The 19,676-nt window shown below is 38.6% G+C and overlaps 1 protein-coding gene across 6 annotated transcripts in view; it reads left to right on the top strand.

Moving 5' to 3' along the window:
* The window catches only part of LOC148101548 (uncharacterized), a 206,784-nt gene that overhangs the window by 40,442 nt on the left and 146,666 nt on the right, over positions 1 to 19,676 (top strand). The window contains exons 1-3 of one of the 6 annotated variants that reach the window (XM_087846406.1): positions 1,633 to 1,650; positions 2,665 to 3,261; positions 3,403 to 3,981. In XM_087846406.1, coding sequence (XP_087702532.1) covers positions 1,633 to 1,650; positions 2,665 to 3,261; positions 3,403 to 3,981 — 1,194 coding nt within the window. Of the gene's footprint in view, positions 1 to 1,632; positions 1,651 to 2,664; positions 3,262 to 3,402; positions 3,982 to 11,607; positions 11,626 to 12,797; positions 13,395 to 14,081; positions 14,083 to 19,676 lie in introns of those variants that run through there. The other 5 variants (XM_087846397.1, XM_087846383.1, XM_087846384.1 and 2 more) reach the window with 5 other exon arrangements.

The raw sequence follows: 19,676 nt of genomic DNA, 5'->3' as shown, positions 1-19,676 counted from the left end.
TTTGTGGGCTCATCTAAAGGTAAGCACCGAGCTAACTTTACCGTGAGTTCAGTTCATGTTGAGTTTAGCTCCTGAATGAGGTCTTCTGCTGCTCTCCTCGGTGTCTGTTCACAGTTTATTATGAACACGTTGAGAGAAGAGTGAGAGAGTGTTTGGAGAAAAACACCAACTAATCATTAGCTCAGCATGCTGGGAGAAGTTGGAGCAGAAAAGTCTTTTCATTGTCCCTGCAGCTGTTTTTCTGCCTGCACCAAACCTCTACAGCCTCATTTCTATTTGAAGTGATAACAGGAAATGGATGAGAGCGATCTGCTGCAGTATCAGGGTCACAATAAACGTTATTGTCCAGCTGCTGTGGATGAACACATGAGAGGAAGTGAACTCCTACAAAGTCTCATTTTAATGAGTGTGGCTGCTGTAAAGTGATGCACAGGAAGATGTTAACAAAAACTAATGAAACAGAGATGAAAGTAAACAGTGTTCATATTTGAAAGCACAGAGATGGTTAATGTGCAGGAGAGTGTGAAGAATGTAATAATGTCTTCCTGTGTCAAACACAGCTGCAGTCAAAGCAGGAAGGAAAGCACTGAAACCACTGATCAAAGCTCATTAATCAAAGATCGCTGATCAATGGCCATGAGTACCATTCACAAAGAGTTGGGGAGTCGCTGCAAGCGATCAGTGGTTGTTGATCATTGTTCATGAGAATTTGCATATTAATGCTCAATAACTGACCTCCCAGCCCATTGTTCCTTCAGTGGTGCTCGTTTCAGTCATTATGCAAATGTACTGTTGAAGATTGAGGAAAGCTGCAGTCAGCTGAGACTGAAGAAGTCACTTGGATGAGTGACGAAACGTTTCTCCTACTGCAAAAGCTACGTCCAGATGAACAGAATCAAACTTTGGGGAATGGTGGAGTTTGGAGAGTGGCACCATGGGGGCTGGAGAGACTTGTGAAGTGGTGATCAGGTGTGGGCCCCTGTTATTATGAATGGTGGGGGTGGGGGGTGGAACTGGGGGGCTGAACGTGTGGAAAGTGTGGGGTGGGGGAGTAACAGGTCTGTCCCTGTTTGTGGAAACCACAGGAGGAGCTGTTCAGGCTGTTGCTGGGTGTGAATTGTTGATGGAGTCTTTAAACTTGTAGTTGCTGTTTTCCAGACTGAAGCAGAGTCGTTAGCTGAAAACTGGTTTTAGAGGTTCATTCAGGACACCTTCTCAGGCTCTTACAGCCTTACCTGTATCATAACAAAGTGTATAAACCCCAATCCACCTTTAACATGGTCCTTCTCCCAAACCTTCAAATAGGACTTTCTGGCCCTGTCATAGTAAAGGGCTGCTTAGAATATTAGAGCCAATGTCACAAAGTTCCTCCTGAAGTATAAGTGAGTGAGAGAGTTTCCTCACTTTGCAGCACAACACGTCTCACAAGATTTCTACAAGCAATCAGAGTGAAATTTGTACTTTGTGTTGTCAGATGAACATATGAGACATTTTGACTCTTCAGTGCAGTGTGGAGCCTAACAAAGATCTGTTTTGTGTCCCAGCTGATCAGCAGGAGGAGAAGAGTCTGACGGAGCAGCAGAGGAACATTTTCAGCCATCTGGACTCAGCTGAGTCACTACAGAGGAAACAATGAGCTCAACACAGAAGGTGAGGAAAATATCACAGTTTCACCAAATAATCAGTCACGTCTAAGACTCTCATACTCCTAACCTGTTATATGACTGTGTTGCATTTTATTATGTATTTTTAAATTGTGTTTACAAACATTGTTTGTATTGTTCTTTAATATTATTATTAGTTGTAGTAGTGATATTAATTAAATTTTCAATTCAATTCAGTGTTATTTATACAGCACCAAATCACAACAATAGTTGCCCCAAGGTGCTTATTTTCTTTTCTTTTCTTATTTTCTTTTCTAAATGTACTTGTATATTGTTCACATGTTGAAATAAATTACCAATCAATCAATATTGTAATGTGGATCTTACAATAATACATACAGACGAAAAACCCAACAATCATATGACCCCCTATGAGCAAGCACGTTGGTGACAGTGGGAAGGAAAAACTCCCTTTTAACAAGAAGAAACCTCCAGCAGAATAACAGAGGGGCGGGGCTATCTGCAGAGAGCAGTTAGGATAAAAGACATGCTGTGGAAGTACATTATTATTATTATTATTGTTATTATTCTGATTACTATTAATAATATTATTATTATTGGTATTATTGTTGTTCGAACAGACTTAATATTGGTTTATCACTGCAAAAAACACGTTCAAAGCACCACAACGGTAGCCCGATATCGGGCAGTAAACACGTTAAGTGTGTATATTTTCCCTTTTTTGAGTTTTTTTGCTCATATAAATTGAAATGCTATTAATATAGATTGAAAATGAATGACATTTAATTGCCTTTCATCAAAAATGAATCCAATGTTTTCTATAGTGAAACGTTTCACCAGTCATGAATTATTTTTAACACCAGGTTGGATGTAATGTGTTAGAACTACCAGCAGGTGGGGATAATAGACCTTTAAGGTGTTTGGTGCCACACTCCACCTTCAGGTTTAAAACTAGTGTTAATAGAGGGAGTTTGAAGGTTGAGTTTGTTCCACGACTGCATTTCACTCACTGCCTCTGTTTGTATCTCTGTCACTGCAGGACCAACATGGAGCGAGAAGTCAGCGCTCTCAGGAGGCCGACAAACCTCAAAGAAGAAAGAGAGAGAAAAAACACACCTGTGACGAGTGTGGGAAGGATTTTACTAGGAAGGCTTCACTAAAACAGCATCAGGTCATCCACACTGGAGTTAAAGCGTACAGCTGTGACTTGTGTGGAAAGTCTTTTTCCAGGAAGGATGCTCTAAAACATCACCAACTCATCCACAGTGGAGTTAAACAGTACAACTGTGATCAGTGTGGCAGAGCTTTTACTCAAAGTAGCTACTTACAGAAGCATCTAGTTACCCACTCTGGAATTAAGGCTTACAACTGTGACATCTGTGGCAGAACTTTCAGCCGGCAAGAAAACCGAAATACACACCTACGCATTCACACCGGACATGATGTGTACTGCTGTGATCAGTGTGGCAGACAGTGTATAACCAACAGGCAGTTACAACGTCACATGTTGACCCACACTGAGGACAGACCTTATAAATGTGACCTGTGTGAGAAGACTTTTAAATCTCCACGTCACCTGAAACAACACCAACAGATCCATACCAGAAAGAGACTCTACAAGTGCAGCTACTGTGAGGTATGTATTTTTATTTTTATCTGTGTTAACTGAAACAGTAAAATGTAATTGGACGTCTGCAGAGATGCTCTTTATTTCAGGCGACGTTCAGGATAAAAATGTTGAAGGACTGACTTACACTGTCTTTGTGTCTTTGTTTAGAAGCAGAGCGACACAGATGGATCCAGTTCTCAACCCTGTCATCACTGTGGTGGTGGGAAAGACTTTCGTTGTGACCTTTGTGGAAAAACTTTCAATTGGCAAGGCTCCCTAAAAAGACATCAACGTAGACACACTGGAGACAAACTGAAATACTGCAAAGAATGTGGGAGAAGCTTCACCACACCAACTGAGTTAAAACGCCATGAACTGATTCACAGTGGGGTTAAAAAGCACCTCTGTGATCAGTGTGGGTCATCTTTCATCTCTGCATTGGAGCTTGAATCACACAAACGGATCCACACAGGAGAGAAACCATACAAGTGCAGACACTGTGACAAAAGCTTCTCACATTCAGGTAGTCATATCTATCATGAACGTACACACATGGAAGGAAACTACAGCTGTGACCAGTGTGACAAGAGCTTCAGGAATCTCAGTTCATACTCCAAACACAAACGATCCCACATTACTAATAAACTGTTTCACTGTTACCAATGTGCCAAAACATTCACCTCATTATCTGCTCTGTGCAAACATCAGCGTGATCACTCAGGGCTGAAATCACTCCCATCACAGTGAATCTGAAGAGACAGAAAGATCCTCTGGTTTCAGTGTCAGACTTAAAACCCTTGAGATCAGGCTCCACAGAGCTCAGATCGAATCTCCTGTAAAGATCTGATGAAAATGTTCCACTGGATGGATGTATAATGTCTTTTTCTGAAGGTTGCTCTCTTCCTGTTTCTGCGAGTGCTGACTGCACAGATGTAATATAGATCCATGTCACTGTTTAGAAGTATCAGAGAACTGCTGATGCTGTAAAGCTGCTGCTCAGTCTGATGGGCTGTTGTGTTGTTATTGGTGATGCTGGATGAAGGGCTGGTGGACCAGGTGAGCTCAGGTTGATCCCGTCTGAGCTGCAGGTGATCCTTTGTCCTACTTGTTGGAGATTAACTTTACGGACTGGAGCTGGAAAAAATCTAAGAATAAAAAAAACAAAAAATATATATTTCTAAAGAAGTCAGAACACAATTTTCCTTTTCTGTTCATTTCATGTTAACATGATTTAATTTATCAAAAATCATGTAAACATGGTGAATGGACTGCTGAGGACTGGGGCAAAGTCATATTCTCAGATGAAGCCTCTTTCCGATTGTTTGGGGCATCTGGAAAAAGGCTTGTGCAGAGAAGAAAAGGTGAGCGCTACCATCAGTCCTGTGTCATGCCAACAGTAAAGCATCCTGAGACCATTCATGTGTGGGGTTTCTTCTCATCCAAGGGAGTGGGCTCACAATTTTGCCCCAAAACACAGCCATGAATAAAGAATGGTACCAAAACACCCTCGAACAGAGAGCTAAAGATTAAAAATGCCCAAGTCAAAGCACTCAAAAGTCTGGCTGTCCTTCACAGCATCTGATGAAGCACCTGGTGATGCATAGCGTTTTTGTAAAAGCTAGAAAATTGTTAGCAACCTGGAGTTAGCAACATCCCCCAAGTACCCGAAGAGTGGAGTCCTGGCCTCTAGCCCTGCCAGTGTAGCACCGGTTCCAACCAAAGGAGTTATGTTGTATCAACAGAAAAGGCTAACTTGGTTATCATTTTGCAGAAAAAAAGAGACCGCTAAAAATAAAAACACAAGAGGTTTTTGTACAAAGTTTGTGTTTTCCATTCTTTAACCTCCAGTTTTTGGGTCTGCTCTAACGAACACGCCGGTGCTCCCCGCTGTGAAATACGGTTAAAACTGTAAAACTGTATGATTGTAAGATTGTAAGCAGTGTTGGTCAAGTTCCTTGACAAAAGTAATCAGTAACTAATTACTGATTACTTCCCCCAAAAAGTAATCCCGTTACTTTACTGATTACTTATTTTCAAAAGTAATTAATTACTTAGTTACTTTTTAAAAACACAATTTACAACCTGAATAGGTGATAAAGCGATAGATCTTTTAGCCCAATTCTACTTTTTCTACATAATCCATCATATAAAATGTAATCAAATGGAAAAGTCTCTTTTTAAAACTTGTTTTATTAGTTTTAATATTTTAACTTTATGCATCAAGCAAAAATTTATTTATATGCAACATTCTCTGACTTGAAGAAATTTGTTGAACATTTAAACCTATTTTCTGCACATTCCAGCACATAAAATAAAATAGTTTTTGTTTTCACACTCAGTCTTTCAAATAGATGCAAGACTATTTGAAAGCAGAAAATAAATAAAATTAAACACTCAGCAGTCCTGTTGCTCTATTTTCACCTGTAAAGCAGGAGTGGGGTAGGCGCAGGTTTACCCTGGTGCAGGTGTGCTGCAGAGGTCAATGAAAGAATCCGCGAGTTTCTCTGTGAATTTCCAATAACGTGGTAGCGCACTCGGTGCTTGCTTGGAAGTTTAGGGGTTTTTTTTCCGCTGTAAAAAGAAGTTTTCTTCCCATGCACAACGGACACAAATGTTTTTGTAACTTTTTATGGAATCAAACTCAAAGTAAGGTCAGTACTTCCACGCTTTAAATGCTGCACACTCATACTCTCTCAGCACTCGATATATGATCCATTGTTGATCTGCACACAGCTGTTGTCACAAAGGTCGCACTTGCTTACGTCACTGTCATGAGACATTCTCGCAAAAATCACAGTTTTAGTAACGCGGTAACGCAGCGTTCCTACAGGAAAGTAACGGAAATCTAATTACCGTTTTTGCAATAGTAATCCCTTACTTTACTCGTTACTTGAAAAAAGTAATCGGATTACGCGTTACTGCCCATCTCTAATTTTAAGTGGGAGACAGGATGAAAACAGGACATCCCCTACAATGAACGACTGACCACAGCAGGAATATTCCTCCCACATGGCTTCATATGTGTTGTTCAGTTACCTGTTTACAAGTTGGCGACACCCCTTAAGAAATATCAGCAAACAGTGGCCGAGTCCACCACATGTCCACAAGTCCACACCTCCACCAAATTAACAAAATGTAAGTGGAACACTTTCAGGGACCTACCGCTCCAGTAGATAGCTTGCTGAGATTTTGTTGTCACAACTCCTTTCTGTTTATTATTATATATATAATATTTATATATTTTACAGAAATCATGTAATTCTTGAATCTTATGGAACTGCCATAACGAATTAATTAAATACACCCTTAAATAATGAATTAAACATGGCAATAATTAATTACATAAATATTTATGACACATGTAATTAATTAATTATTGACACTGTTCTGTTATCACTAAAAGTTGTAAAATGTATCACTAAAATATCATTCTCAGTCAGTTGTTATTCATTATGTGTTTACAGCATCCTCTGTGGTTGCTCCAAGTAATGCACTTTAGAAACGCCTTTACTTTGAAAAAAAAAAAACAACTAACCCTAACCATAACCCTATTGCACAGGAAGTCCGCTCAGTCGAGCAAAGCAAGTGAGCAATAGTGATGGTAAATTCGATTCCTTTTACTGAATCGAGTTTTAAGGAGTCACGCACCAAAGTGAATCGGGTTCTTTGAGTCATTTGATTTGATTGATAAAGTGGAAAAAATGTACATTTTCACTCAAACTTAATTTGTTTCTCTTTTCATGTATATCCTACTGCTAAGATGAGTGATTCTATAAGAAAACAACTATTTTATAGAGCAAAAAAGAGCAAAAAAATTTCTAAAGGGAATATTTATTTTGTTTATTTTATTTTCCTTAAATGTCTCAAATATATATATGTGTGTGTACTTTTTTTTTCTTCTAAACGTCCACTGAGCTGTGAGCCAGGGGGCGGTAATGTGCCTTAACATTGGTTGCCAACCAAGAAGAAGAAGAAGCTGTAAGCCAGGAGGGAGGAGGTGAGCGAGTCCTGAGTGATTCGCATTATCTATAAGCTGAGGCTGGTGAAAAGGGTCTAATTGCAAGGCTCAAGAAAGTAATTAATTAAGTCTTGACCAGGGGTCAGCAACCTCTAACACCCAAAGAGCCATTTGGACCCGGTTTCCACGCAAAAGAAAACACTGGGAGCCGCAAATACTTTTTAACATCTAAAATGAAGATAACACTGTATATATTGTTTTTTACTTTTATGCTTTGTGTGAACAAATAAGGTGTGTTGCTTATGAAATCCATGAAGTGCTACAGAGAAAATTACATTTTATTTATGTAATTAACACATTTTGAACTCTTAAAGAAATATAACAAAAGGAAAAACACCCAGCTGAAATAAAATGATCCAGCAAACAAAAATTGTTGTGAGCCGCCACCCTTATATCGCCTTTGGGCTTTTGGAGCCTTGACCTGGCTTTTAAAACATATTGAAAAAAAAGCACTATGTTGCTAAAAGAAAAAGAAAAATAGATATATTTATTCTCTTTAGCTGATATTTTGAAATATAAAGGAAATAAAGGAGATTATAATGAATCAAGCATTTTTGTTCTTTTAGTTCCAAAGTGGGAGTTTTCTCACTGTAAAGACTCGAGTTCAGTGTTGACTGTGTGCTCTGTGTTCTCGAACTCCTGAATGCGCTGGGTTGTTCAGTTTTCCAGCAAAACAAAATTTGTGTTCAAGCATTATTTGCTAATTTCCATCGAGCTCCTCCTCACCTGCTGTGCATTTGTGTTCAGCAGCCTTTCCTCTGTGTTTCTCAGGTTTTGTATTTCAAATAGTACTAGTATTTTAAAAGGTAATAAAATCTTTCATCAGTTTCATAAACTTTAACCCTGTATTAGTGTTATTGTTTTTGAAACTCACCTGTAATGTTTTCTGTCAGTGGTGTATGTTTAACATCACTGTGGCTTCTGTGAATCTGTTCTGTTTTATTGTTTCTAAACTTTTACGTTGTCTATTTACAGCCTTTGGTTAGACAAGTGCTTTTAGCTGCTTATCGGAGGAGAATGTACTTCCTGAACAAAAATGACCCCTAGAGGCTGAAGATAGTAATGCATATATCATGTTTTAGATTTTTCGTTTCTGTTTATGCATTACAGTAAAATGTTTAGGAAGTTGTGGGGATAAAAACAAACACTTCAGTCAACTCACACTTGGACCCTGAAATGTGTGAAGATCTAAATATTTATCAAAGTCAGATTTATAATATGTGATGTATATCTGTATTTTATAGGGAAAACAAAAACAAGGTTGAGTATGGAGAGAAATAACAGAATAACAGAGATTAATGAAATATTACACAGACATAAAGAATCCCATTTTTAAAATCAGTCACTCCTGTTAAAAGATATTATTAAAATATGTTTACAAATCTCTAAATAACATTTACCCTGCAATAACACACCTTGGAAACTCCCATTGTAAATTAGTGCTATATATAAAAGGAAATACATACATGAATTAATAAAAAATAAAATACAATTTCATAACATTAATATAACCACGAAGGAAACCTAAAATCATCAAAACAACTTCGCCAGTACAATAAAATACCCTGAAATTGATCAGAAACTGAACTGATGACTTCCTATTTAGATATTTGTTTCAGTTCAGTGATGGTGGATTATAACCTCCATTCAAATCATTCAAAAAAGAGGAAACTATAGAACATGTTATGTTACACTGTGAGAAGGTAACTGATCCAAAACCTCAGTAACATAAAAATGAAACTGGATCTTATTGATTTACTGCAAAAGGACTCAAGAAGCGAAAGTTATCAGGCCTTATACCAGTTTTTAAAAGAGAATAAATTGTTTGGGAGGATGTGAGGGTCGATGTTCCAGTTCACACTCCACACCAGTTGGTGGCGGTAATGCATCATGTTGTTGTTTTACAACCACCAATAAACGATATAAAGAAGAAGAAGAGGGCGGAGCAAAGTGAGGACGCTCCACGAGAGGAGGCGTTTGCACAGAGCTGCTTTTTCATTCAAAGAGAATAAACTAGTACCAACGCTTGGATCGATATCTGCATCGATCTGCCCACCCTTGTCTCCTGGTTCGTAGCTGAGATCAGCGTGAACCACGTGGGTCTCTGCTCCCTGATCTGTTTCCTGTGTTTGGAAAGAGTTCCAGCTTCATCACGGAGTTTCTCTCGGTTTGTGGGCTCATCTACAGGTAAGCACCGAGCTAACTTTACTGTGAGTTCAGTTCATGTTGAGTTTAGCTCCTGAATGAGGTCTTCTGCTGCTCTCCTCGGTGTCTGTTCACAGTTTATTGTTAACACGTTGAGAGAAGAGTGAGAGAGTGTTTGGAGAAAAACACCAACTAATCATTAGCTCAGCATGCTGGGAGAAGTTGGAGCAGAAAAGTCTTTTCATTGTCCCTGCAGCTGTTTTCCTGCATGCACCAAACCTCTACAGTCTCATTTCTATTTGAAGTGATAACAGGAAATGGATGAGAGCGATCTGCTGCAGTATCAGGGTCACAATAAACTTTATTGTCTAGCTGCTGTGGATGAACACATGAGAGGAAGTGAACTCCTACAAAGTGTCATTTTAATGAGTGTGTCTGCTGTAAAGTGATGCACAGGAAGATGTTAACAAAAACTAATGAAACAGAGATGAAAGTAAACAGTGTTCATATTTGAAAGCACAGAGAATAAAAATATATTGTGGTGGTTAATGTGTAGGAGAGTGTGAAGAATGTAATAATGTATTTCCTGTGTCAAACACAGCTGCAGGAAGGAAAGCACTGAAACCACTGATCAAAGCTCATTAATCAAAGATCGCTGATCAATGGCCATGAGTACCATTCACAGAGAGTTGAGGAGTCGCTGCAATCACAGCATTTGAGCAACGATCATGAGAATTTGCATATTAATGCTCAATAACTGATCTCCCAGCCCATTGTTCCTTCAGTGGTTCTAGTTTCAGTCATTATGCAAATGCACTGTTGAAAATTGGGGAAACGTGCATTCAGCTGAGACTAGAGCTGGGCGATAGAACGATAACGATATGTATTGCGAAATAATTTTTTCTTGATAGAAAAATTAAACTATTGCGATAGACCTCACCGCTCTTGTCCTCTTAAAAAAAAAAAAAGAACAGCCAATCCAAAATAAGTAGCACAGAGCCGAACCAATCACAGCCGCAGCGTCACGTCACGTGACTTGTTACGTACAGCACAAGTGCCAAGCCGCACATGTGTATTTGTTTTGGAAGCAGCCAGCCGCCGTGTCGCCCGGGTAATGGAGGAAATGAGTGTGCTGACTAGAGAAAAATCAACCGAGAGCGTGACCGAAGGTTACCGAAGAGAAAACAGATGATGGTTCCAATGCCGGAGAGATTGTCGAAAGGAAGAGCCATAGAAGTTCCATAGTGTGAAGGTATTTCGGCTATTTCAAATCTGACAAAAAACAGAGTAGCGCGCACTGTAAAATGTGCCGAAAGCAAGTCTGGAAATACAATAAACCGGTGCATGCTCAATTTCTGACTGAAAGCGCTAATTCGTCATCCGGCTTTTGTCAGACTAAAGTAACTGTTAAAACTGTTTGAAAAGCTAAGCTATACAACAAGGAGAGATTGAGAATTTCCTTTTAGTTCTCAGTTTATTTGATATTGACAAAGGTTATTAGTAGTAGTAGTAAAAATTAGTATTTTTAGAATTAATATTTTGTTTCTAAGTGGAATTGACAATTTAGTAGTCTGTTTTGTTTGTTCTATTTTGAAACTTAAACGCTTTAGCGGCTGCCTTTTGTGTAGTTTGCAATATTTGCCTTTATTTATCTGAAAAAGTCTCATGTTCCTTAAGTACATCTACCCCGTTGAATTGTTGATGGAGTCTTTAAACTTGTAGTTGCTGTTTTCCAGACTGAAGCAGAGTCGTTAGCTGAAAACTGGTTTTAGAGGTTCTTTCAGGACACCTTCTCAGGCTCTTACAGCCTTACCTGTATCATAACAAAGTGTATAAACCCCAATCCACCTTTAACATGGTCCTTCTCCCAAACCTTCAAATAGGACTTTCTGGCCCTGTCATAGTAAAGGGCTGCTTAGAATATTAGAGCCAATGTCACAAAGTTCCTCCTGAAGTATAAGTGAGTGAGAGAGTTTCCTCACTTTGCAGCACAACACGTCTCATAAGATTTCTACAAGCAATCAGAGTGAAATTTGTACTTTGTGTTGTCAGATGAACATATGAGACACTTTGACTCTTCAGTGCAGTGTGGAGCCTAACAAAGATCTGTTTTGTGTCCCAGCTGATCAGCAGGAGGAGAAGAGTCTGACGGAGCAGCAGAGGAACATTTTTAGCCATCTGGACTCAGCTGAGTCACTGCAGAGGAAACAATGAGCTCAACACAGAAGGTGAGGAAAATATCACATTTTCACCAAATAATCAGTCACGTCTAAAACTCTCATACTCCCAACCTGTTATATGACTGTGTTGCATTTTATTATGTATTTTTAAATTGTTTTTACAAACATTAAGAAGTCACAAGCAGTTATTGTTCTTTAATATTATTATTAGTTGTAGTAGTGATATTAATTAAATTTTCAATTCAATTCAGTGTTATTTATACACCACCAAATCACAACAATAGTTGCCCCAAGGTGCTTATTTTCTTTTCTTTTCTTATTTTCTTTTCTAAATGTACTTGTATATTGTTCACATGTTGAAATAAATTACCAATCAATCAATATTGTAATGTGGATCCTACAATAATACATACAGCCGAAAAACCCAACAATCATATGACCCCCTATGAGCAAGCACGTTGGTGACAGTGGGAAGGAAAAACTCCCTTTTAACAGGAAGAAACCTCCAGCAGAACCAGGCTCACAGAGGGGCGGGGCCGTCTGCAGAGAGCAGTTGGGGCGAAAAAAGGAAGACAGGATAAAATACATGCTGTGGAAGTACATTATTATTATTGTTATTAATACTAATATTGTTGTTATTATTATTAATACTACTAATAATAATATTATTGCTTTCATTGATGTATAAATAGACTTGTAGTGTGTATATTTTTCCTTATTTGAGTTTTTTTGCTCATACAAATTGAAATGCGATTAATATAGATTGAAAATGAATGACATTTAATTGCCTTTAATCAAAAATGAATCCAATGTTTTCTACAGTGAAACGTTTGAACAGTCATGAATTATTTTTGATTCGTTGCACCGCTATAAAAATATCTAATAGGAAACAGCAACGTGAAATATAAAAAAAAGTATAGAGCTGGTAAACATTTATTACTTTTCTGAGTGTGTTAGCATGCTAGTCTTAATATTTGTGTACAGCAGGAGGGATGGGCATGATTTTAGAGTGTTTGAACAGTCATGAATTATTTTTAACACCAGGTTGGATGTAATGTGTTTCTACTACCAGCAGGTGGGGATAAGAGACCTTTAAGGTGTTTGGTACCACACTCCACCTTCAGGTTTAAAACTAGTGTTAATGGAGGGAGTTTGAAGGTTGACTTTGTTCCACGACTGCATTTCACTCACTGCCTCTGTTTGTATCTCTGTCACTGCAGGACCAACATGGAGCGAGAAGTCAGCGCTCTCAGGAGACTGACAAACCTCACAGAAGAAAGAGAGAGAAAAAACACACCTGTGACGAGTGTGGGAAAGGTTTTACTGAGAAGGCTGAACTAAAACAACATCAGGTCATCCACACTGGAGAGAGACCGTTCAGCTGTGACTTGTGTGGAAAGACTTTTTCCTGGAAGGATTCCCTAAAAAAACACCAAGTCATCCACAGTGGAGTTAAAGCGTACAGCTGTGATCAGTGTGGCAGAGCTTTTACTCAAAGAAGCAGCTTACAGTGTCATCTAGTTACCCACTCTGGAATTAAGGCATACAGCTGTGACATCTGTGGAAAAACTTTCAGCCATATAGGGAGCCGAAATACACACCTACGCATTCACACTGGACATGATGTGTACTGCTGTGATCAATGTGGCAAACAGTGTACAACCTACAGGCATTTACAACGCCACATGTTTACCCACACTGAGGAACGACCTTATAAATGTGACCTGTGTGAGAAGACTTTTAAATCTCCACGTCACCTGAGACGACACCAACAGATCCACACCAGAAAGAGACTCTACAAGTGCAGTTACTGTGAGGTATGTATTTATATTGTTATCTTTATCTGTGTTAACTGAAACAGTAAAATGTAATTGGACGTCTGCATAGATGCTCTTTATTTCAGGTGACGTTCAGGATAAAAATGTTGAAGGACTGACTTACACTGTCTTTGTGTCTTTGTTTAGAAGCAGAGCGACACAGATGGATCCAGTTCTCAACCCTGTCATCACTGTGGTGGTGGGAAAGACTTTTGTTGTGACCTCTGTGGAAAAACTTTCAGTCGACAAGACGCCCTAAAAACACATCAACGTAGACACACTGGAGACAAACTGAAATACTGCAAAGAATGTGGGAGAAGCTTCACCGCACCAAATGAGTTAAAACGACATGAACTGATTCACAGTGAGGTTAAAAAGCACCTCTGTGATCAGTGTGGGTCATCCTTCACCACTGCATGGGAGCTTAAATCACACAAACGAGTCCACACAGGAGAGAAACCATACAAGTGCAGACACTGTGAAAAAAGCTTCTCACAATCAAGTCATCGTAACTATCATGAACGTACACACATGGAAGGAAACTACAGCTGTGACCAGTGTGACAAGAGCTTCAGGAATCTCAGTTCATACTCCAAACACAAACAATCCCACGTTACTAATAAACTGTTTCACTGTTACCAATGTGCCCAAACATTCACCTCATTATCTGCTCTGTGCAAACATCAGCGTGATCACTCAGGGCTGAAATCACTCCCACCACAGTGAATCTGAAGAGACAGAAAGATCCTCTGGTTTCAGTGTCAGACTTAAAACCCTTGAGATCAGGCTCCACAGAGTTCAGATCGAATCTCCTGTAAAGATCTGATGAAAATGTTCCACTGGATGGATGTATAATCTCTTTTTCTGAAGGTTGCTCTCTTCCTGTTTCTGCGAGTGCTGACTACACAGATGTAATATAGATCCATGTCAGTGTTTGGAAGTATCAGAGAACTGCTGATGCTGTAAAGCTGCTGCTCAGTCTGATGGGCTGTTGTGTTGTTATTGGTGATGCTGGATGAAGGGCTGGTGGACCAGGTGATCTCAGGTTGTGGGTAGATCCCGTCTGAGCTTCAGGTGATCCTTTGTCCTACTTGTTGGAGATTAACTTTACGGACTGGAGCTGGAAAAAAAACTAAGAATAAAAAAACCAAAAGAAAAATATATTTCTAAAGAAGTCAGAAAGAGATTTTCTTGTCACAATTTTCCTTTTCTGAAAATTGAATCTGAATCTCAGACCACAGTAAAATATAACATTTGTCTTAGTGTTTTGACAAAGCATTTCTAAATACAGATAATGATTAGTGATGTAACATGTCATGTTTTCTTTATGTATTTGAAGTGTTATAAAAATGACTCTGGATCAGTCCTGGTGTCACAGACAGGCCTCGGGGCTTCAAACCTCAGAAAGTCCCTTTGGCTCTCAGCTGAATTCCTCTGACACACTTTAACAACTATAAGTCAAAGGTCAGAGGTCATATGATTTGGGAATGACAATGCTGAATAACCTGTTAAGGTTCAATATTGAGGAGGGGTAGAGGAGGTAATCTACTTCCATAATAAGTACTGGTCCGGCCGGGTGGAGTCAAACGATGATTTTAATGACACGCGCGGGAAGATCGCCTGCTGTACGCAGACAGCGCCGATCCCCAACTTACATAGCATAAGCAGGTGTTTTATACCTTCTGGGCTTAAATTTACTACACCCCTAAACGTCACTCAGATACAGTTCGTACATAGGTTTCAAAACCACAATGACTTAAGACAGTTTAAAATAACATTGTCTCCGTCTCCACAGCAGATGCTTCCTGTCATCTGACTTTCACTTCCCGTCTGGAAAACCAAACTGTTCCTCTTTTACAGAGACAATTTTAGAGCTACAAGCAAACATGATTAACCTCTCACCTATACATGAGATAAAGTCTACTGTGTGTTTGTCAGCATGAACTGCACTCAGTTTCAACTTGTAACCTTTTCCACCAGACAGAAGGCCAGCACGTACACATTTCAGATTATAACAAGCATTCAAAAGCATTTAGATTATAGATTCAACTCAACAGTTTAACGTGGTTATAACTGCACCTGTAATAAAGGCTAATTGGGTACCAATATGTTTAAACATCTAAATACAATATCAATACTGCAGATTGTATTATTAATGCAATAGTAATGATGATGATTATTAACAATAGCAGTAAAATAATTTCTAATCCCCCACATTCCCTCTCTTGGTGACCCTCAAAGAGGGTCACCACACTCTACGTGTGTCATTGCTCTGACCCTCTCTAGAAGTTCTCTGGCTCAGCAAATCATACAACAACATCATGTCATCTAAGTGGTCCAGTAATAAACGCCAGCTCCCCCTTAAGAACAGTCCATGTGTGAGATTAGGTTTTTTCTGGGTCCCTCTCTTGTGGTATGTCAGGCCTCGGGCCTCCAGGATCCTCACCCCCTGTGGTAGCCGAGATCTCCTGCAAAGGAACAAAACACATTTTCCTACGCCTCCCTAACTTATCATGTTCATCAATTGTTCTCTTTATTCAAACTTGGTTCAACCTATTATGTTTGGGACTCTTTAATCAAAAGCATGAACCTAATTATCTTTTGACTTATTAACTATTATTTATACATATTCTTCAACATTACTCATCTCAGTACTCATCATTTCAACACTCTTAAAACGTTGCTTTCACGTCCCTGCATATGTTTACTGTTGCTCGCTCTATTTTCCCCTATCTAATCATCAACCTCCTGTACACAACTGTCGCTGCTGCAAGTGCCTCCACTCTGCCCTAAAAGTCACCTTTCCCAATAGATCACAAGAAAATCATTATAAGCGCCTATTCTACTAAAAGATCAAAAAGAGAACAACCATTTTAATCAATTAAGTTTAAACATATAAGCAATTACTCATGCGTAAATTTCATCATAGCTAAACGCTGCCTAAAAACAACTCCTGTGTGTTAACACTAACTTCATTTTAAACCCATATTTCCTATGTCATAACCTGTTGTTGATATAGCATCTTTATCTCATTTTGCTCCTCTGTAAACTAGAGTTAACTTCTACAGTGGCCTCTCTTGTTAATGGCCTGAATTATATCAACAAGTTTCTCCTCTTTCAGCCAGATTCAGTTATAAGCTAAATGAATTTCAAGTTTATGGATTCTATGTGTTTGTAAGCATGTGCGCCCCTTTATGCTCCAAGTCTCTTTTCACAATAAATTGCCTGGACATTCGCGCCAAACAAAGCTTTTGACCTTCAATAGACTGAGCCACAACTCTTTAATTAGCACAAAATGCAATGTGTAAAAATCATTTCTACGTATAAGCTCTCTCCTCTATCCTAAAAATAAATCTATGTAATATCTGTATGTGTAAGCCTACATTATAACCACTTCTTCTAGAAATCAAAAGAAATCAAACATTTTCTACTCCTACAATCTTCACTAGTTTCCCCATATCTTTTATTCCCACAGTTTCCGTTTAAGTCTTGTACACTGCTTCTTAAAAACACCGGCAATTTATCTTCTAAGCAGGATTCAGTTCACTTTAATCCTCTAACCTTAACATAAAATAACAATTTCTGCTTCAGTTTTACCATATCTAGATTATCAAAAAAAAAACAAAATTCATAAAATGATCCTAAAATCTATTTCAAACCTTAAATTCCCCCTTTTTTGACACATATAATGTGTCAAAACTAAAAATGCTTCACCCAAGCTTAGGAAATTAAAAAAGTTAGTCATCCCAACTTTAGTCCAGTCACACAAATTCACTCACACGCATTCACACCAGGTTTTTGCTGATAGTGGAGACTCCCACGCAAGTAATCAGATTCTCCAATCTCAGCAAAATGAGCTCATTTATTTGTCTTATTTTGTTTTAGGAAAATAGTTCTTTATGCTTTTGGACTGGATTGAATCGCTACAATCCTTTTAGACAGAGACTTACGACCTGATTAGGTCCCCACAGGTAGCCTTCTCCTCAGCCAGTTGTAATCTGGAAAGCCCACCTTATATTTGCTCTCCCGAGAATTTGTCAGCGCTGTTATTCACTGTTGCAGGCCTGCTTAGAACAAAAATGAGAAAAAGAGAGCTGATTATTAGCTCATCAAAACACAAAACAAAAAAAACACCTGACAGGTTTTCTCTAAGTGCACTGTTACAAAAATAATGGGCCCCTCTTAGACATGTCCATGTTTACTAAAACTCCCTCTATTAAAAATAAAAAACAAAACAACCCAAACCTAACAAACAGAATCAAAAATCTTAACCACACCAAAGTTTTGCCACCAGGGTCCTGACACTCAACTGACATAATTTCACCTCCTCAATACACCGAAAATCTCTTTAAAACCACACAAGTTGCACACAACAATCTCCCCCTTTATGCACTTTAACATACTTAGATTCAGCATAAGATTTAAACCCAATACAACTTTACCATTATATTTCACCAAGTAATCCTCTTCAATCACACACACACACACAGGAAGCTTCCTCGTCACCACTCACTCCAGCTAATTTTGCATACTGAGTCACATCTCAAGAAGTTGCCGTAACAAGAGAAATACATGTTTAAACATTACCACATTATTGAATTACTTTCATTTTTTTCCATACTAATCACTTGCTTTGATCAATCAATACAAGAGTACTCCTAAGTCACTCTTATAAAAACTACTTTAATCACTTTTCTTTTCCATACCTCACTCCCTCTGTCATATAGCTTCTTTGAGTTATTCCTCATCTTCAAGCTTCAAGCATTTTAACACTCATACTAGTAGCAAGCTGATTTTCATTGCGTATGTTTATGTTTTTAGCCAGGTTTAATCAATGTCTATGCATTAATCTTCATGAGCTTGTCCTTGTAAGGTTAATGCATTTTCTGCTTGTGTATGTGATTTTGCATATGTTGCTTTTTGCAGTGTTTCCGACTCCTTCACAATTCTCCACTTAAGCAGTCAGTTTTCTCTTCCCCAAATTTGCTAACCCAAATTTTGATTTCCCACCTGAAATAACAGCATCCCTGGTCCTCAGCCATAGGTCAGAGCTTGCTTGTGAGGTTCATGAACTCAGGTGCTGTGAACTATTCAACCAGAAACTTGCCTTAACATGTCCAGTGATGTTAACCTATAACTTTCTTCCGACCGCTGCATGTGGAAAATTGATCGAGGTCTGCTTTGCCCCTGAAAATAACACACCTGAGACATTTTCATTATTATCATCAGTGCTTAAACTACCCGTTTTTTCTCTCTCTGGTCAGAAATGCCAACTTATGTCATGTATGTAAGCATGTTCTTCATTGCATATGTATTCATGTTCATGTTCAGTGAGTGTAAGCTGTTTCTTCATTGCATTTCATGTTATATGATCATGTTAATGAAGTGTAAGCTGCTTCTTCATTGCATTTGTATGTTATCGTCAGATTTAATTCATGCATCTTTCACTGATTTCTGCATTCAAACTATCTCACTTCTGATTCTTTCCAAAAATCTCTAAACCACATCACTGATTAGGTATTGTAGTAACAACTCAGACTATTATAATTATTTAGTTAATAATACGGGTTCAAGATGTTGTTTGTGGTTCAATTTCTTGCGTAGGTTGTAAATGTGGCAGCTTTAGTCTTTCCTCTCTTTTTAAAAAGAGTTTTGTTACCGTCCACATTCAGGATGATGAACATTTCACTGATGGTGCTGGTGTGGCACTGGTATCTCCCCTCATCCTGAATGTTCACCTCTGTCAGCTGGAGTGAGGCGTTTCCTCTGGAGACCTGATCCTTGGAAAGTGAAGTCCTACTTCTGACTTAATATACGATTGAGCAGTTATATAAACATGAATCTATCCACCGAGCTCCTCCTCGTCTGCTATGCATCCGTGTTCAGCAGCCTTTCATCTGTATCTCAGGTTTTGTATATTAAATAGTACCTGCTTCTGGGGTTCGACATGTTTCGGTTGTCTTATTTTACGTATATAATTAAGATGTTGTGAATAAGTATTTCAGTTGTATCCCGTAGTTGTTTGCTTGACATCGAGCTTTATCCAAGGAAAAGATTTAGCCATCCTTATTCAGATTTAGCCATCCTTATACTTTGCTTGTTTTATTTTATTGTATTTTTGCACAACGCTGTTGCTTGTGAAGCTCGCACACAAGAATTTCACTCGCATGTAATGTACCCGTGTACCTGCACATGTGATGTGACAATAAAAGTGATTTGATTTGAAAAACAAAAACACTGTCTGTCTTTCCTCCAAAATCACACTTGGATTACAGTTGGACT

This window comes from Neolamprologus brichardi, chromosome 9 (assembly GCF_056152115.1).
Source record: "Neolamprologus brichardi isolate AB-2024 chromosome 9, ASM5615211v1, whole genome shotgun sequence".
In the NCBI taxonomy this organism is placed as follows: Eukaryota; Metazoa; Chordata; class Actinopteri; order Cichliformes; family Cichlidae; genus Neolamprologus; species Neolamprologus brichardi.
Note: the sequence above shows the minus strand (reverse complement) of the source record. Positions and strands in the feature narration are given on the sequence as shown.